A 19112-nucleotide genomic window follows, 5' to 3' on the forward strand; every position below is an offset into this window, starting at 1 on the left:
CAGTCATGCTCTTCCTTGGGGCTCTTCCTGAGCCAGCCTGCTTTTGGCAGGAGGAGCTGCAGATGCTGAGCTGGATTCTGGTGTTCAGCAGCCCAGGGTCCTTGGGTTCACCAGACTGCATTTGGAGTGCTCTGGAGCTTTCCTTTCTCCTCAGGGACAGCTCCCAGAGGCTCCAGCTGTGTCCCTTTCCCCAGAACAATAGTCAGAGACAAGGAATAATATCTGTAAATGGGAAAAAATGTCTCTGACTGATTAGTTTTTCATCATGACAATGATGAATCTCTAAGAGATTCTTAGAGAGCAAGTGGGACATGATGGGCCAAAAATCATGTGCAAGTGTTAGAGAGGGGAGGATCCCTTAACTGCAGCCTTGCTAACAGCACTTCTGTTCTGTCCCGTGCCAGGGGATCCATGTCCAGCCTGGAATCTTGCACCAGTGGCTTCTCCCAGCTGAGTGGAGTCACCACATCTTCCAGCCAGTCCCAGAGCAGCTCCCACCTCTCCAGATAGCAGAGCCAAGGCTCCAGCAGCAGGGGCACCCTGGGGCTGCTCCAGCCCCAAACCAAAGAGCTCCAGGCCTGGGCCGTGGGGCAGTCACAGCCATTTGGACACAGAGAGGCCCTGGGGGCTGCTTCCACCACAAAAACTGGAATTCCAAGGGCAGGTTCAGGAGTTTTGGGTCAGCTGCCTGCTTCTCAGTAGCCTCCTTCACCACCTGTGGGTTTTGGGTGCCTGTGAGTTTGCAGGAATCTACTCCCCTCCAAAGGGCTCTTCCCATGGGTTCCTTTCCAGCAGAGGAGGCTGATGTTGCCTTACCTGTTGGACCTTTAGATAATTCCTGGGTGGCAAAACTGAGGGAATGTCCTGGCTGCCCACGGGGTGCTGCTTCCACACGGGGCAGTCAAGTGGGCATGCCAGGGGCAGGGCCTTGGAAGGAACTGCCAACACCTGGGTACAGGCAGGAGGGTTCAGAAATCACCTCCAGGCCAAACCAAAAACCTCCTCTGGTCTGGCAGGATGCTCTGGGAAATGTGTTGGATTTTTTTAACCCTGCTGAGAAACAAAGTCAAAATGGTTTTTTTTAGAAATTCTAGGCATTGAATCTGCCTGCAGTGAGTGGCATCTTCCAAACTATTGTTTCTTTTTACTCAGGTTTACAGCAATAATGAGCAGGTCTGTCCCATTCCCGAGTGGATGGGAACTGAACCCAGTCCTAAAGGGCTAAGAAAAGCAATATTTGATTTCCTGAAGGCACAAGATTTTCTGGCAGTATTACAGAACTTGCTTCTTTTAAACATGAGCTCACTTGAAACCATTCAGAGAGGCATGTATGTATGTAAGCACTTACTGAAGCCTATTTATTCTATACTAGCTTATTTTAAATTAATTTTTAACTTATTATGTCAGAAATTACTATTTATTAAATACAGTCACCTTTTTTAATGGGATGAACTTTGTTTTAGAAAGGAATAACTGATTGTCTTCAATCCCAAGCAATCTTTCTGCTTGGGTCCTGATCTTTGTGATCAATGGATGTTCTTGCAAAAGGGCTGCATTGGGCTAAGGGCTTGTGTCACCTTCCTTGCAAGGACAGGTGAGAGTCCAGTGCTTTTTTAGACTGTTTTTTAGGATTAGGAAACAAGGATTGAGTTCAGGAGTTATCATGAACTTCCTACACACCAAAAATGCCACATTTGCCCCTCATCTCTGGTTATTCTGTAGTCAGGCTGGGGAGCAAAGTTATCCATGTTCTTGTCCAGGTGAAAAGAAATGAGAGCACGTGTCAAATACTCACCACGTTTTTATTCAGGAATCTGTGAAGTTGTTCCTTCCCACCCTGATTTTTTTAATCACTGGTTTTGAAGTACCAGGCTCTGCCAAAGGAGAAAAGAGCCAAAATATTTGGGACAATGGGAGACAAAGAGCTTGACATGGTTTTGAGTTGTTTGGTGGGGTTTTTTAAGGATTGGAGCCAAGGGAATCACTCTGCACCTTGCATCTCTCCCTGTGAACAGGTTACTTTGTTATGTAGAGCTCAGGGAAGTTCTGATTTCCCATTCTCAGTTGTTCCACAGACTTTAATGATTCTCCCAGACAAATGAAACTTCTGTCTCTGGCATTTCAGCATAACTGGAGTCTGATAAAGAGGGACAAATGTAAATGTAATTCCCACCTTTCCTCTGAAAGTCAGGAATTCTAGAAGCAAAAGTGCATATGTGTACCCCTCATGGAAAATCCTTGACCAGAATAAAATCTAATTCTAGAAACAGTTTCAGACTCCCAAAGCCCCAGCCCTGTCCCCCTGTGCTGGTTCAGGATTTTACCTTCCCTTCTCACAGGGTTGCTCACATCCTACAGTGGCAGCATTCCTGTTCCCTGGGTTAGCTCTGGGTAAGAATCTCTTCCTTTGCCCGGGGTTGTTTGAGTTTTTTTGTAATTTTGTTTTGAAGTGTGGGATATGCTGTTTTCTGCCCACCAGAAGTTTGATTTTTGTCAGTGAAGCACCTGGAGCTTGGCCCCTGGCAGATCTCTGAAGGGTGAGGTCAGGGCTGGTTCCACAGTGTTCCTGGCTCTGGGGATGTTCCAATCCCAGTTTTATCTCTTGTCCCTTGGCAGTGCCACTCTCTGCCCATCAGAGGTCATGCACAGGTTTGTGAGGCAGCTTGTGACCTCTCCTTGGCAAGGCTGCATGAGTTATCCCACCTGACAATTTACTTTGAAACCAATTTAAATTTTTTTTTCCTTTTTCTCCTGAATATTAACAGGAGAAAGGGAGCAACAGCCTGGATGCTGTGCTGTGCTTTCTTAACCCTACCTTGTGAACTGCAGGTACCAGAGACACAGAATTCTCCTACATCACCTTTTCCCCCCTCAAACAACATCAGTGTGCTTTAGAAAATAAACTCAGAGTTTTCTTCACAGTGAGCTGAGTCTGGGAGGGATTGTGGATCTTCAGAAATCTCCTAAGCCAGACCCTTGGGCAATGGGCTCATTTGGGGTGATGCAGCAAAGCCCTCCCTGCTCCCTCCCCAGCAGTGAGGCTGGTGAGCTCGGGCTGTGTGCAGGGAAGGAGCTGCTGGTTAAAAACTGCTTTCCAGTCAATTGGGGCTCTCCCTGGTCCAGATCTTCCCTATGCAAACACAACACCTACCTCAGAGCTGCTGCCATGTCCCGTGCAGCAGGGAGTGCAGGGTGCTGTGCCAGACCTGGCAGTTCCATGTGACACCTCCATTGCCAGAGTTCTCCAGGTTTGCCCCATTCCCTGGCTCTGTCCTGGGCTGGAAGGGCAAGCACAGACCTGGGGCTGGATGTTGGGTGGCTCGGCTGTCGTTCAGGGCAGTCCTGAGCCACGTTTTGCTGCTCTCCGGTGTGGGAAGGGCTCTGTCCCCGCTGGGGGAGGAGGGCTGAGCCCCGGGGGCGGCTCCAGCCCGCAGGTGTCACCACTGCCGTGCCAGGGCAGCTCCCCTGGGCTCTGGGGCTCTCAGGGAGGCACCGCAGCTCTCAGTCCTTCCTCAGCTCCTGAACTCGCTGTTGGAAGCAGAATTCCCAAGGGTGAGCACACCAGGGAATCCTGAGTGACAGAGATGCAGCTGTGCTCCTCTGCTCAGCCACCTCGGTTCTGTTCCTTTAGGACTGTGAATACCAATTTGTAATCCCAGTGTGGTTTCTTGGCAGAACATTTTGAAATGCCATAATCCAGTGGCAGTTCCCAGTAGGAAGAGGGGAGCCCAGCTGCCCAGCACACGGGGCTGGGGAGCTGCTGGGGCTGAGGCCAACCCTGCTCCAGGCAGGGAATCCCTCATTTCAAAAGGCATTTTGTGAGCTCACACTGCTTTAATGTCCCAAATGTTTGTACTGTGAGCAGTTACTGCAAGGGAACAGCTATTAGAGACTTACTTGACAGCAGCTGTCAAAGATTCCTGCATGCAATTAGCTTTAATATTCCTCCAACACCTTTGTGATGCTCCTTTCATCTGATTATTGCTCTCTTGGAAGGTGAAATTGGAGTCAAGTCACATTTGCTGGCTTTTAGTGACACCAACACCCACTTCCAAGATTTCACTTACACCTAAGTTAAATGGGCATTAATTAAGTTTTTTAGCAGCACTTACTTTCTCTCTTTTGCAGCTGGCTTTGGTTTTATACACTGAAATCCTCATTTTTCTCAGCCAAAATCCTCAAACCTCCTGTAAGAGCCCACTGCAGGGCACTGAAATAACAAACAGATGTTCTCCTGTGATGGTGTCTGTGTGTCCTGGTAGAGCTGTACTTTTGGGTAGGTGGGAAATAAAACATCTCTGAGTACATGTGGAATTGTTTGATTCAACTGTTGAAATTGCAGGGCAGTGAAAATTCAAGTTTGTGTGCTGCTCTCCTCTTTGCCTCCAGAAGCAGAAGTAATGCTTGTATTCACTTTTTCCTGCTTTTTAACTAGAATGTTTGGGCTTTTTTTCTACAGAACCAGCATATTTTGTTTAATTTCCTAGCACAGAGTGGGCTGGAACAGCACATCCTGCAGTGTGGGTGTTATTAAAAATAAAAGAGCCCCTGGGTTCCAGGGGGTGGCTGAGGTTAACTGGGAAAGGATCAGCTCCTTCTGCAGCTGCACATCAGAAATTCTGAGATTCAGGCAGGTAGCACTAAAAGACTTTATTCAAGTTTCAAATAAATTTCTGTAAATCATAGAAAAATAGTCTCTTGGTTACAGGCTGATTTGGTGCCAACACTGGCAGAGAAAATACACATCTTTTACTTGGAGAGGTAAAAAGGGAGTGAGTGCATAAGGATGTGTGGGGCTCAGACAGGCTCTCACCCCTCTGCAGCATCCAAGGGGCTCGTCCAAGGCTGCTTTCCCTCACGGGGGAGCAAACTCAAACACTGTTTGAATGGAACTGTGCAAGGATGTGTCCCAGATTCCCAGAGGTGCTGGGGATCCTGGCTGGGCTGGAGCCCTTGCTGGTCCCTCTGAGGGGTGCCCAGCTGGGGCAGGGCAGCCCAGTCCGTGCCATGCCAGCCATGCCAGCTCTCCCTGTCTGTGTCCCTCCCCAGGGGCAGCTCCAGGCTGTGCCATGCCAGGGTCCCTCAGCCCAGGGAGCTGGGCAGAGCCTTTGGCTCCTGGGAGCTGGAGAGATGCACAAATGGAAGCTGGGACCCAAGAGGGCTTTTTTTGGTGCTGTGCTGCAGGAGCTGCCCCAACACACAGCACTCATCACCCTCTGGGGCTGCTCTGGCCTGAGGACTGGTCAGAAAACACTCCAGCCCTGCAGGACTGCGTGTCACCCCATGTGTCACCCCTGAGCTGCCACCACGGCTGGGAGAGGAGGGCTCTGCTGGCACTGGGTGCTGCACCTGCTTCAACATCTTAGAACAAACTTTTGGTCACTTTTCTGATTAAAATCTGAGCTCAGCAAGGAAGGGCAGACACTGACTAATACCCTTAAGCCCAGCTTTGTATTAGAGGCAGTTTAACTAGCATCTTAAAAAGCACTGCTCAGTGAGCAGGGATCTTTTGGAGGTGCCTGTGACTTACATCCCTCACCTGTTTCCCTTAGGGTCTGGAAGGAACCAGCCCATCTCCTTTCCTGCTGCAGCTGTGGAATTCCCTCATCCAGGGGATGTCCTGCATCCCCTAATGCTGCAGTCCTGGGTGCTGGGGCAGCAGAGGAAAGGAAACCACAGCCTCACCATGGCAGCCCTTGGGCTGAGGTTCCCCATGGGCATAGCCCCAGTCCCAGTCAGTGCTGAGGGGCAATGCAGGGTGAAATACCTCATCCTATCCATGATTCTAAAGGAACTCCTGGTTTGGGTCCTGGCTGTCCTCGGGCTCCTGAGTGTCCTCAGGCTCCTGGATATGGTGCTGGTCCCAGGCAGCAGGGGTGGGGCTGTGAGGGGTGTCCCCGTTGATGTCCCTCAGGGGGTGGTAGCGATAGTCGCGGTCCCGCTGCCGCCGGCCCTGCAGCACCAGCCCCACGTTCCCCAGGGCACTCAGCACGAGCAGCAGGGCCAGGGCACAGCTCAGGGACAGCCACCAGCTCCTGTGGGACACACAAATCACATCACCAACAGCTCACCTGTGTGCCCAAGGCTGCAGAGGATTGCCCTCCCTCCTCTGTGTTCCCAGGCCTGTGAACCTGCTCTCAGGAAGGACAGAACCACAGAATCATTTAGGCTGGAAAAGCCCTCCAAGGTCACAGAGTCCAACCATCCTCCCAGAACTGCCAAGGTCACCACTAACCCATCTCCCCCAGTGCCACATTGACCCAGCTTCTAAATCCCTCCAGGGATGGGGACTCTACCACCATCCTGGGCAACCCTGTGCCACTACCTGACCACCCTTCTGAAGCAATTTCCCTAATATCCAATCTAAACCTCTCCTGGCACAACTCGAGGCTGTTTCCTCTCCTGACACAGCTTCTAAATCCCTCCAGGGATGGGGACTCTACCACCATCCTGGGCAACCCTGTGCCACTACCTGACCACCCTTCTGAAGCAATTTCCCTAATATCCAATCTAAACCTCTCCTGGCACAACTCGAGGCTGTTTCCTCTCATCCTGTCCCCATTCCCTGGGAGCAGAGCCTGACCCCCACGGCTGCCCCCTCCTGTCAGGGAGTTGTGCAGAGCAACAAGGTCCCTCCTGAGCCTCCCTTTCTGCAGACTGAACACCCCCCATGCTCTGTGGCAGCCTCTGAGATGCAGAGTGAGCATCAAACACTTACTGTCCTGTCCCCATTCCCTGGGAGCAGAGCCCGACCCCCACGGCTGCCCCCTCCTGTCAGGGAGTTGTGCAGAGCAACAAGGTCCCTCCTGAGCCTCCCTTTCTGCAGACTGAACACCCCCCATGCTCTGTGGCAGCCTCTGAGATGCAGAGTGAGCATCAAACACTTACTCTGACAGAGAGAACTTTTCTTTGCTCTTTTCCTGGGAAGCCAAACACTGTCCAGCTGGAAAACAAAGAGGGATGAAAGGTGGGGCAGGGTGTAAAATTCCACTAAAAAAGAGCAAGGTTAAGCAGAGCTGGTGACTAAGCAAACACCATTATGCACTAAAGCTGTCTCCCAGCTCTTCCTCAAGCCCAGCCCCCTGCAGTGGCATACCTCTGTGCAAGTGGTCCTGCAGGGCCCCGTGGAGGGTGATGTTGCAGCTGCCTGTCTCAGGGTCACAGGGACACGAGTGGTCACATGCACAGCGGCTCCGGCAGCTCGGCCCAAACCAGCCCAGGGGACACTCTGGGATGGAATCACAAAGGGACTGGTCATTGCCAAAGCTCCACCTGCTCTGAGACCTCCCAGGCTGTGGCTGCAGCTCCCTGAGCTCAGCTGAGCCTGCAGCAGCCTGGGAGCACATGCTGGGAGTTCAAGGCTGCTCTTTGGTGTGCTTCAGGGAGAAGTTCATGTAAAACTGGGATCACAGAATCATGGAATGGTTTGAGTTGAAAGGAACTTTAGAGCTCATCTTGCTCCACCCCCTGCAATGAGCAGGGACATCTTCCACTATCCCAGGATGCTCCAAGACCTGTACAACCTGCCATTGGACACTTGCAGGGGCAGCCACAGCTCTGGGCAACATCCTTCTGATAGGATTGGCTGAGTGTTCCCAGGCTGGAACAGAGCATCACTGACAGAAAAAGTTGGCTGATTTAATTACACCCCCATATAATTAAATCATTCACTCAGACACAGGGGGACCTGGAGTGGTTACACCAGGCAGCGCACCCAGCACAAGCAGTGTGAGGGTGGGATGGCAGGAGCATCCCTCTGGAGCATTCCATGGGCACTGACCTGCATCACCTGAGGCCTGGGCTTCAGCAGGGCCTGGTGTAACACCCTGGAGCAGAAGATGTTTTGTGTTCGCTCAGGGGCTCTGGGAAAAGATCACAATTCTTTGGGGCTGAGACTAAACAGGAATCCACCATTTTTCACTGAGGAAGCAAACTCCTTTCCTCTCTGCTCCCTCCTCTCCTTTGTAGCCCATTTGGGTAGGACAGGCAGGCCCAGAAGAGCTGGGAGCCAGCTGGTGATGCTCAGGCCTGAGCTCCCCTGGCAGAAGTGCACCCAAGAGGTGCTCAGAGGTGACACAAAACGCTGTCCCCAGCCCCAGAGGTCACTGAACCCTTACCATGCTCACAGCTGGTGCCGTAGAAGCCGGCAGGGCAGGAGCAGGCTCCGTGCACGGGGTCACAGGAGCTGCCGTGCTGGCACCGGCACCTCTGGCTGCAGGACTCCCCAAAGGAGCCAGGGGCACAAGCTGCAGGAGACAAGCAGAGGTGTCACCAGGGCCTGGCAGCAGAGGTGAGCAAGCCCTGTGCACAGCCACAGCTCATCCCTGTGGAGGGATGCTCCAGCAAGCTGAGTGTGTGCCCTGAACAAGGAGCAAGGCCTTGAGTGTCTCCCACCAAGCCCAGGTAGGTGCTCCAGCTGCAATTAAACTCACAGTGCCAGAAAAGAGCAGCCCAGCCCACAGGGTGGCCTTTCCCCTCCCTGCTCCCCCCTCGGGCAGGCAGCTGTTGGAACGTGGCTCCCACTGCCCTCTCCCTGGCTGTGAAGAGGCAGTGGAGCAGCAGTCAGTATTTACCTTCAGTGCAGTTGCTGCCAGTCCAGCCGGCGTCACACAGGCATCCAGCTATGCAAACATGGAGCAGGCATTACTGACAACAAAAACACACTTGCAAACAGCAAGGACTTGAAATTAGGAGCCTCTGCTTCCTGAGCTGCCCTCTTACCCCTGCCAGCAAACCGCCAGAAGAAGAACCCTGCACTCACACAAAGGGTGGGTTCACACCCCCCCTGCCCAGCAGAATCCTGCTGATGGCATTCCTGGGGCAGCTACTGGCAACACCTGCACCCACCAAGCTCTGCCCAGCCACTCACTGGGCACACTTGAATGAGAGTGGAGTCAGGAGGACAGCAAGAGGGTAACAGGGTTGGGCACAGAGGGGCAGAAGCTGAGGGCAGACATTCCAGCAATCCCTAGATTCAGATTCATAGAAGAGTACCAACTGCACACTTGTAAAAATGATGAAGTAAGAGAGGCAGGTGAAGAAGGAACAGCATGGGGAAGGGACAGAAGCAGCTGCTGTCACACAGCATAATACACAGCCCTGCCCATCAGCAGCCTCACAGAAAACCCAGAGCACAACCCTGGAGCACAGAAGGAAACTGAGGCACAGAGCTTGAAGTTTCCAGCCCCGAGCCCCAGCCCAGCCCTGCGGCTGCTCTGACCATGTGTGCCTCGGATGCTGGAGGGAGGGGAAGCAGCCCCACCCACCCAGCTGGCTCCTGGCACACGTATTCCCCCAGGCCATCTCCCCGGGATGCAGGGCCGGGTCCTGCCCCGCTGCTGCCCCCTCGGTGCCACGGGCACAGGCACTCACCGGCGCTGCAGACGCCGCGCAGGCTGCAGTTGGCAGGGCCGCAGTCCAGGCTGTCGCAGGCGGGCCCTGCCCAGAAGGGGCCGTGGCAGTGGCAGCGCCCGGCCACGCAGAGCCCGTGGCCGCTGCAGTCGGGCGGGTCACAGCCCGGCTCGTGCACGCACACCACGGTGGAGATGTTCCGGGGACAGCGCCACATGCTGTCAAAGGAGCTGGGGACAGCAGAGGGGACAGCGTGAGCTGACCCTGCACTGCCCGGAACAACCAACACCCGCCACATAACCCAGAGACTTCCTCCTGAGCCACACTGCCAAACATGAACATTAATACTGAGAAAATATAAACGTAAAACTGCATTGGAGTGAACGTTTTAACTGAGTTATAAATCCCACCTGACAGGTATCATTTCAAACATGGAATTACAGAAGCAGCACAGTCCCCCTTAAAGCAGTCCCAGATTCCCTCATTTTGGCACACATTTTCTTGAATGTTATTTGCTTTGATATAAATTATATCACTGTAGTTATGGCAACTGAATGTTAAATCCCTTCATGTTTACAGTCAGAACTGACTAAAAAGTTGAATTTAAAACAAAATATTCTTTAGATTCCCTCCAGTGAGGAAGGACAGGGTCTCCCAGTCAGTGTTTCTCTTCCATAATAATAAGCTGCTGACAGATCTCTGCTAATTCCCATGGATGTGCAGCTCTGAACCTCCCAGACTAAGAGCTGCTGCCTTATCCAATTCCCACATCAGCCACTCAGTCACAGCCACAGCTTTGCTGCCTGTCTGGAACCAGCTCAGCTTTAATCCTGGATGACTAAGTGGAAAAAACATGGAGTCACTCAATCTCTTTAAATTCTAGAGCTGCTCTCTCCCACAGATCCTGCCACCTGCCAGGCCAGGCCGTGGGCTCTGCAGGCTGACAGGAGCTGCAGGGCCCCGGGCAGCCCTGGGCAGCAGCCAGCAGCACCTACCAGTGCTCAGAGGGGTAGTTGGCCAGGGTCCCGTTCAGGACCAGCGTGGCAGAGCCTCCACCATCCAGGTTGATGGCGTTGACGACTCCCTGCTGCTTCAGGAATTCTGCCATTTCCCACAGGTTGACCCTGCAAAGCAGAGGTTGTTTGCTGATTTGCCTTCAGTGAAGCTGCTCAATCACAAGCTTGCCATGGTGGAAGAGGAAGCTCTCCCATCCCAGGCACCCTGAGGAGGGCTGTGTGAGCCTTTTCTGGCTCTCCTGAGCTCTGCAAGTCTCTGCTTTAAAACATGTCCCTGACAGCTGCAGAGCCCCTCCAGCCCCAGGAATTTAAGGCCTTACCAAGCCCTTACCCTCTGGACTCTGTCTGTCCATCCACGTGAACCAAGACCAGCCGGCCCTGACGGTCGTGTCCCACTGCAGTCCTGGCTGAGATCACGTTGATGAACTTGTCGAAGGTTCCTGCAGCACAGGGAGCAATTCACACTCAGCTGAGGGACGCAATGGGCTGCTAAGACACATCTGTCTGTCAAAGAGCTCCCAGCAAGGGCCTCATCTGAACTGAAACACAGGGAGACCACAGCCCAGGCTCCTCTCATTCATCCAAGCTCTACAGAAGTGCTCTTGATGAAGTTTTTGTCTGGCACAGGGACAAAGCAGGGGATTCACGATCCCTTGGCTTTAAACTCCTGTAAGAGGCACCTGCTTTGAGCTTCTGGTTAGACAGGACAGGAATTCTTGGCTGTGAGGGTGGGCAGGCCCTGGCAGAGGGTACCCAGAGAAGCTGTGGCTGCCCCTGGATCCCTGGCAGTGCCCAAGGCCAGGCTGGATGGGGCTTGGAGCAGCCTGGGATGGTGGAAGGTCCCTGCCCATGGCAGGGGTGTGGAGTAAGATCGCCTTTAAGGTCCTTCCAACCCAAACTATTCCATGATTCTATGGACGTTGGACTTGTTAAGCATCCCTTCTCCCCAGAGTCCCAGGGAAGGGCAGCCCAGGGGCAGGCTGAAGCCAGCCCCAGTATTACCTGTGTTCTGAGTGTCACCACACTCGGCCTCCCGGCTTTGGTTGATGTACACCTCTCCATCCCTCAGCAGCCAAACCACCCCACTCACGAGCTGCACAAAGGGGTTGGACTGATCCAGGACATCCTCCTCGGACAGGTAGCTGGGAACAGAGGGCACCAGGGTTACCCACAGTCACTGCACGTCACCTTAAAGCCTCTCCTGCTGCCAGCAGGCTCCTGAAGCAGGGAGAAGGGCAGGAAAAGGTAGAATGAAGGACAGCTACATCCAAAACCAGGGGCCAAGCAGTGTGAAACAGCACTTTAGCAGCCAGAGCAGCCCCTGCTCTCTGCTCTTCTGCACAAACCCACAGCTAACGATGGTCCCAGGCCCCTGTGCCTCAAACAATGGGGCCAGCAATGGCAGCAGTGTGGCCAGTGGATCTGAGCCAGGGTAACAAGAGCAGAAAGCATCTGGCAGAACACAAGGCCAGAGCCACTGCCAAATACTCAGGGATCTGTGGAAGCAGCTGTAACATCTTGCTGCCTGTCAGCTTCTATTCTCCAAAAATGTGACACCAAACAGCTCTGGAGAGCATTTGGAGCTACAGCACCCAGCAGCTGCACTGGATGCCACCTGCTCCTTCCATCTGGGAAGGTTCCCCTGCTCCTGCAGACAGCAAAAGGACAGTTCACCTGCCACCTCCGTGCTCAGGTGCTGTGTGTGACCACAGGGTGCTTCCTGAGGGACACTGCTCTCTCCTGAATTAGGGTGACTGGGAACACCTGCCCCCTGGGAGCCTGGTGCAGCTGACAGGATGAGATCAGGGCTGGACAGCTGTGCTCTGCCAGAGGTTTTGGGTTTAAAGGTGACTTTTCTGATGTCATGTGGGAGCTGGATACTCAACTTTTGTTTGGTTTCCATGACTGTAGGCAAACAAAGCTTTGTGCTTTGTAGAAAGATGTAACTGCAAACACCTGAATGGAAAACATGCAAAACTAATTCCCTTTTCCCATGGGAAAGGAACACCAAGACAACATGAACGTGGCTGGAAGTAGATCAAACTACAAAACAGTTTGGGCAGGGACTGACAGTTTTTAAAGCCTGGATTCACCCACTGTCAGCCCAGGGAGCAGCAGCAGCTTTGCAGGGTGGGGTAACTGTGCCCTGGGCTGTGTCCTGCTGGCAGTGATGCAGGGTGAAGGAGTGAAGGTGTAAACGACTTTCCTCACTGTCCTGACAGCCAAAGTTACTTACACCCAAACTATTTTTCTGATTGTGGTCTGGAAGGCACAAAGCCACCAAACACCACGATAGCTCCATTTAACAGGGACAGCCTGCCAGAGGCAGGGAGCAGCAGGGCAGAGCTGAGCTTAAGGATCAACAGCAACCCTGAAAGTGCTGTCAAATTGAGAAGCCCCCTCACTGAAGGACATGTCACTGACCCACCCAGCCCCTCTCTCACATAAATCAAGCCATGGTACCCAGGACAGCCAGAATTACTGCAGGATAAAGCCCTGGCTTGGCACATTCAATGTGGTTTTGCAGGAATCCTTCCTGAGGCCTGGGACTGAGCTACCAGAAGGGTGGAGGATGCAAATTCCAGGCTGCTGCTGCATCTTCTGAGACCAGCAGAAGGGTCCTGGGGACCCTTCTGGGATTTTAGGATCCTCCTGCTGCTGGGGAAGGGCAGCTCCTGGAGGCCTTGTACTCCAGAGAGCACTACAGTCTCAGCCAGTTATTCCTCATCAGAGGGTGATTAGAATTTCTGTCTCCATCTGCTTGGGGAGGGTCGCATGCCCAGGTGGGCAGGAAGGTCAGTGATGTCTGGCCTGGACCAGCCCCAGTGTGGCCAGCAGGGCCAGGGCAGTGACCATCCACTGTGCTGGCACTGCTGAGGCACCTCCTGTCCTGGGCCCCTCAAGACAGGAAGGACACTGAGGGGCTGCAGTGTCCAGGGAAGGGAACAGAGCTGGGAAGGGGCTGGAGCACCAGGAGGGGCTCAGCGAGCTGGAAAGGGGCTCAGCCTGGAGAAAAGGAGGCTCAGGGGGGGCCTTGTGGCTCTGCACAGCTCCTGCCACGAGGGGACAGCCAGGGGGGTCGGGCTCTCAGGGAACAGGGACAGGATGAGAGGGAATGGCCCCAAGCTGTGCCAGGGGATGTTTAGGTTGGATATTGGGAAAATTCCTTCTTGGGAAGGGTGGTCAGGCAGTGGCACAGCTGTCCAGGGCAGTGGTGGAGTCACCACCCTTAAAGTGTTCAAAGAAAGTGTTAAAATGGTCAATCACAGGTTTGCCCAGAGAGGATGAGGAGTCTCCATCCTTGGAGATGTTCAAAATCCGACCAGACATGGCCCTGAGCAGCTCACTCCACCCAACCTGTGCTGAGCAGGCTGCTGGATGAGGCACCCCCTGAGGTCCCTTCCAAAGCCAGCCTTTCTGTACTGCAGCCAGAGCACACACACTCCACTCTGTGTCTCCTCTGCGGGGAACAGAGCCCTCTTCCCTTCTAGCCCACCCGTGTCCCCACTGCAAGCTGGGAGAGGAGACACTGGAGCCTAAGCAGCTAGAGATCATAACCTACTGAGCTTCTATGCACCCTAGGACACGAGCCAAGGGCCACAGAGAGCTCCACCAGGTACAGCTAGAACATCCCTAGCTTCAGCATTCCAAGTGAGCTTCTGCTCTAACTGGGGAGGCCAAGGAGGCAGTGCTGGGATGAGCTTCCTGCCCAGTGATGCCTGAAAATCTTCAGGCTAGAGATCACTCTCCAAACACCCCCAGCTCTTACCCGAACACCATGGTGCCATCTTTCCGGATGCCAAACTGAGCGTTTTGCAGGCCCCCAGAGTCTCTCACCAGCCTCCCATCGCTCACAACATTCCCAAGGCACTCTCCAGTTTCCGTGTTAAAATACCCGCCGTTCTGGGCCACCAGACACTTCCTGAGCTTGGCAGTCTCCTCCACAGTGGCTCTGCGCTGAGCCAGGCAGCCGCCGGCGCCGCCGGGCTCCAGCACGGAGAAGGTGCTCAGGGGGTTCCTCACGAAAGTGAAGTGGCCGTAGATCACCTTGCGGCCGCTGCCCTCCGGGTGGATGTACGAGACGAACGTCCTGGTGACAGCCACCGGGCCGGCCGTGCTGTTGTCGCCGGGCCACGCTTCGTGCGTGACGTTTCCGTACTTGACGGGCTGGCAGTCCCGGACGTGCCGGTGGCCGTGCCGCGGCCCGTGCCGCCCGGGCGGGTACGGCTGCAGCGGGGGCTCGCCGCGGGGGCTCCTGCAACGACAACACCCGCGTGTCCCAAGGCCGCAAAGGCGGGCCGATGAGAGCTGGGGGTGGGCACGGCCCCGCTGACACCCCAGGCCGCTCGTCCCGCGCCCCCGGTGTGACCCGCCGCGGTGCGCGGGCAGCTCCGCCAGCCCCTCAGGGCACCGGCACAGCCGCGTCCCGGACACACGGTGCCCAGACACTCACCCGGCGCCGCGGGCCACCTGCAGCGAGCCGAGCACCGCCAACGCGGCCACCAGGACCGTCCCGACCCCTGCTCGCCCCGATCCCCGTCCCGGGGCCGGGCCCGCCCCGACCCCCGCCCGGCCGGGCGGGCGGGGCCGGAGGGGCGTGGGAGCGGGAACGGGACACGGGACAGACCCGGGACAGAACCGGGACACGGGACAGACACGGGACACGCCCGGGACAGACCCGGGACACGGGACAGCTCCCACCGGGACACGGGCCAGACCCGGGACAGACACAGGACACGGGACACGGGACAGACCCGGGACAGACCAGGGACAGACCCGGGACACGGGACAGACCCGGGACAGCTCCCACCGGGACACGGGACAGACCCGTGTCTTTCTCCACAGCGCCTCTGGCACTCCGGTGTCGCGGACAGCACAGCTCCCACGGCCCTTACAGCACTGCAGATCCACCAGCCCCTCTCGGAGCATTAACACTGTGTCTGTTTTCCAGAGGGGAAAAATAGCTACACTGAGGAAGTGGTGGTACATTGAGGCAGCTCTGGGTTATCCTGAATCTAACCTCAGTGAATCTAACTTACAGAATCATGGAATGTTTTGTGCTGGAAGGGACCTTAAAGCTCATCCCATCCCACCCCTGCCATGGCAGGGACACCTTCCACTGTCCCAGGCTGCTCCCAGCCCTGCCCAGCCTGGCCTTGGGCACTGCCAGGGATCCAGGGGCAGCCACAGCTGCTCTGGGCACCCTGGGCCAGGGCCTGCCCACCCTCACAGGGAACAATTCCTCATTCCCAGTATCCCATCCAGCCCTGCCCTCTGGCAGTCCAAAGCCATTCGTCTTGTCCTATCGCCACTTTTTTTATCAGTATTTATACTGCTGGAGTGGAATTTAACGGGGTGATAGTGACACTCAGCCTGCTCAGAGAGAGGGCAGGCAGCAGCTTGGTTTACTCAACGAGTAGTAATTATGTCCATGTTTGCCCATAGTAGCAAAACTCTTTACCAAGGCATTTGAGGACTGAGGTATTCAAGGAGACAAATTCCTCCACTCTCAGCCTGTGGGCCACTTGCAGCAGTGGCTCTGCCCCCCCAGACATGGAGCAGGTTCTCCACAGGCCACATTCCCTTCTGGAGGGGATGGGGGGCCTTGGACACACAGCATTCCCCTTGTCTTACCCCATTGTCAACGTCCCTCCCCAGCTCTGTCAGGCCTGGGTCCCATAAATGAGGTGGTACAAGGAAGGACAGGAGCCACCCCTGTGCCCTGGGCAGCGGGGCTGGGGAGCCACGAGCGCGAGGCTGTGCTGCAGGAGGAGAACCCAGTGTTTCCATAGCCAGGGGATTGTTCCTCAGCTTTCCCAGGATAGGCACACCTGGTTCAGGTAAATAAATCTGCTGCAGTCTCAGGTGTCTTGCAGGTGGGAAAATGGAGTTTCGTGTCACAAATTAGCCAGAAAACTCCCTTAGGACAAGACAGTGCATTAAAAGATCTTAGTTTTATTCAGCCATGGAGAACTGCAGGTGTCCTGCTGGTGTTTGTTGGAAGCTGTCCAGTGGAACTCCAGGGTGGCCTAAAGCAGGTTTTCATGGTCTAAACTCAGCTCCACATAAAGCATGAGTAGAGCACTCAAGTTTGTGCTTGGTCTTTTACTCAAACAGCTTCACCTTTTCACAGAGACCTTCATGCACTAAGGGTTCCACTGGGAGGCTTCCACCCAGTTCCCAAACTCACCTGGTCTTTTCCATGGCTTACATGAGAGCCTGGAATCACAACATGCACTGTAGAATCCACCTGTGGAAATCCACAGGGAGCAGAAACCTCTTCCAAACTGGAATGAAAACCAAAGCAGTATTTGAAAAAGGAATAGTTTCTCCTTTCCACATAGTGCCTTTGCTTTTCAGTTTACTTTCCTCTCTAAAACAGCTCCTTCTACCTAATTAGTATTAAGTATAAGTGGAGTACAAGGGACTTGTTTTTCCAGAAGTGCTCAGAGGAAGGGTGGCATTGCCAGAATTGCAGTGTTTGTTTTGCAGTGACACATGATTTCCCCACTAATTGAGATAACTACCTGCTGTTAAAGATAACCAGTCTCCATTCCAGGTTGTGTCACAATCACATTCACGTGCCCAAAATGCAGAGTCTAAGGTACATGTGTGTGCAGGGGCTGGAAAAACACCTTGTGACCACACTGAGCTTTGGTGTGAAGACACAACCCCAGCCCTAACTGAAGTCCAAGTCAGGTTCTAAGTCAGAATATCTTTGTTTTATCCGCTCAGTGGAGGTCAGCCAGTGGGTGTTTCTTTCTGTTATCAGAGTGAATATCATGAGAGGAGTGTGCATGGTGATGTCTAGATCTAACACTAATTCCAATTATATATTGGAATATGAGGCAGATACTCTTCTGTCTTGAGCCTCAAGTTCAGTTCAGCTCTGAAAATTTGGGCATGACTGCAGTTAAGAAGTATTTTATCCTTTTCCTGCAATTTGAAAACTTTGTGTAGTAAAAAAAAAACTTTTACTAATTTGAATTTCCCTGTGGTTATCAGCCATATGGCTGATAACCACATTGGCTTTGCTTTTCCTGATTATCTCCCTTCTTCCTTTTCTATGCCCTGGGAGGAATGAAAAATGTATTTCTGTAACCTAAACCTGTACCTGCCTGAAAAGCTGTCTAAGCCAAGACAAACCATTCAGGGGAAACTGTCTTTAGGAAGTTATATAAAAATTTCCTAGGTCACTTCTTTTACCTTCACTCCTTCCTCAGGGATTTTTTTGGGTGAGGACAAAATGAATAAAGCAGATAAAAAGCAGCTGGTGAGGTTAAAAGGCTGCAACTACAAGAAGGGTGCAGAGTTTGGAGTGCTTGAGGAAAAAGGAGCATTAAAAAGTGTCTTTTCATGCAGTGGGTTGGAACGAGATGATCTTTAAGGTCCTTTGCAATCCAAACCCTTCATTGATTCTGTGATCCTGTGCCATTTTCCCTTCAGACAGGAAGGTTGGAAGGCTTGGTGAAAAGTTTATGGGAAACAGCTGACATTAGATGAAGTAAAGCAGGTGCGGGTACTAAACAATAACATAAATTTAGTATTTTAGACCATGGGGATTGTTGGAGGAGCATTAGGGCCAGTCCCCCCTTCAAACAGCACAGGTTTTTCATCTCCAAGGCAAAGCCAGACCAGGCCCTGAGCTCAGTGCTGGGCCACCTGCAGTGGCATTTCAGGCCACCTGGAACAGCATCCAAATTGAGGCTATTCTGCAGCCAACTCCTTCCATCTCCACTGTGGCAGGGCTGTGCTTTAGAAAGAGAACAAACACAAGAAGCAAATTGCCTTGCTGTTAAAAATGGCCATCATTTATCCCTCATGATGTAGCACAGTGCCAGGGCTCGGAGCCCTTTGGAGTATCCTGCAGTGCAGGTGTGATTGGTGCAAATACTTGTTACTGGGATATTCCATGTTATTTTTTTTCAGTACAAATCAAAATTTTAAAAAAAGAAGAAAAAAAAAAGTGGGTTTTAAAAGTTTCAACTGCATATGTCATGTGGGTATAAGAGTAACCAGGGTACCACCAGGCTGTCATGAGACTTGCTTGAGACATTTGAATTGGAGAATTCTGGGATGAGGGAAGTTCCATTTGTGAGAGGGATTTTGACTGCTCTGTCTCTGTTTATTGCACTCATAGCAATCCATCGAGGGCAGGAGGACTGGGGATGGAGCTAAACAGACTATTTTTAAGGTAAATGTAGACAGCTTTTCCAAACTTTCTGAAATGGTCAGGAAGAAAAAACAGGAAAAGGTTTTTATAAAACAGAACTGCTATTCAATACATATGAAAAAAATGTCCAGGCAGAGATCAGCAGTCTCTGAAAATGCATTTCTCTCAAGTGTATCCCTGTCCTCAGAGCCTCAGCCAGGAGTGATGACTGCACCTTATTTATTTTTCTCCTGCTAAGTGCTCTGAGGATTATATAGGTCAAAAGGACTTTTATTGCAACTCTACCCTCATAAACTAAAAGTCACCACATCACTAAAGCTGAAACACTTGTAATTTTAAGTACTTTGGTAACCTGCCAGAAGATACAGCTGTGTGGATTTGGGGTGTTATGCCTGATAGCCTGCAAAATCCAGCAGTCCCTCATTCCATTGCAGCCAGGATATCTGCACTTTACTCAAGGAAGTAAACAGAAAAGCAATTTGCATTTTGCATTGAAATGCTACACGGCAAGGAGCTGTCAGGTGAGATAGGAGGGACTGAAACGAGGGATTCCCACAAGATCAGACCTCCCA

The 19112-nt window shown here is 52.9% G+C and overlaps 2 protein-coding genes across 2 annotated transcripts in view; one reads left to right on the forward strand and one right to left on the reverse strand.

Annotated features, from left to right (window-relative positions):
- SEC14L5 (SEC14 like lipid binding 5) overlaps positions 1-4307 on the forward strand; it is a 39273-nt gene extending 34966 nt beyond the window's left edge. Inside the window, exon 17 of the mRNA XM_039731849.1 lies at positions 405-4307. Within this exon, the coding sequence (XP_039587783.1) occupies positions 405-510 (106 nt within the window). The 3' untranslated portion in view covers positions 511-4307. The remainder of the gene's footprint in view (positions 1-404) is intronic.
- Positions 4308-4635: 328 nt separating this feature from the next.
- NAGPA (N-acetylglucosamine-1-phosphodiester alpha-N-acetylglucosaminidase) lies at positions 4636-15296 on the reverse strand. Its single transcript, XM_039731874.1, has 11 exons — positions 14821-15296; positions 14137-14622; positions 11370-11509; positions 10699-10807; positions 10347-10475; positions 9373-9581; positions 8574-8621; positions 8118-8246; positions 7097-7228; positions 6889-6943; positions 4636-6035 (listed from the first exon to the last, which is right to left on the reverse strand). The coding sequence occupies exons 1-11, from the start codon at positions 15294-15296 to the stop codon at positions 5786-5788; spliced, it is 2163 nt and encodes a 720-aa protein (XP_039587808.1). The 3' UTR covers positions 4636-5785.
- Between the last annotated feature and the right edge of the window lie 3816 nt (positions 15297-19112).

The sequence above is a fragment of the Passer montanus genome, unplaced genomic scaffold (assembly GCF_014805655.1).
Source record: "Passer montanus isolate IOZ18808 unplaced genomic scaffold, ASM1480565v1 scaffold8, whole genome shotgun sequence".
NCBI lineage: Eukaryota > Metazoa > Chordata > Aves > Passeriformes > Passeridae > Passer > Passer montanus.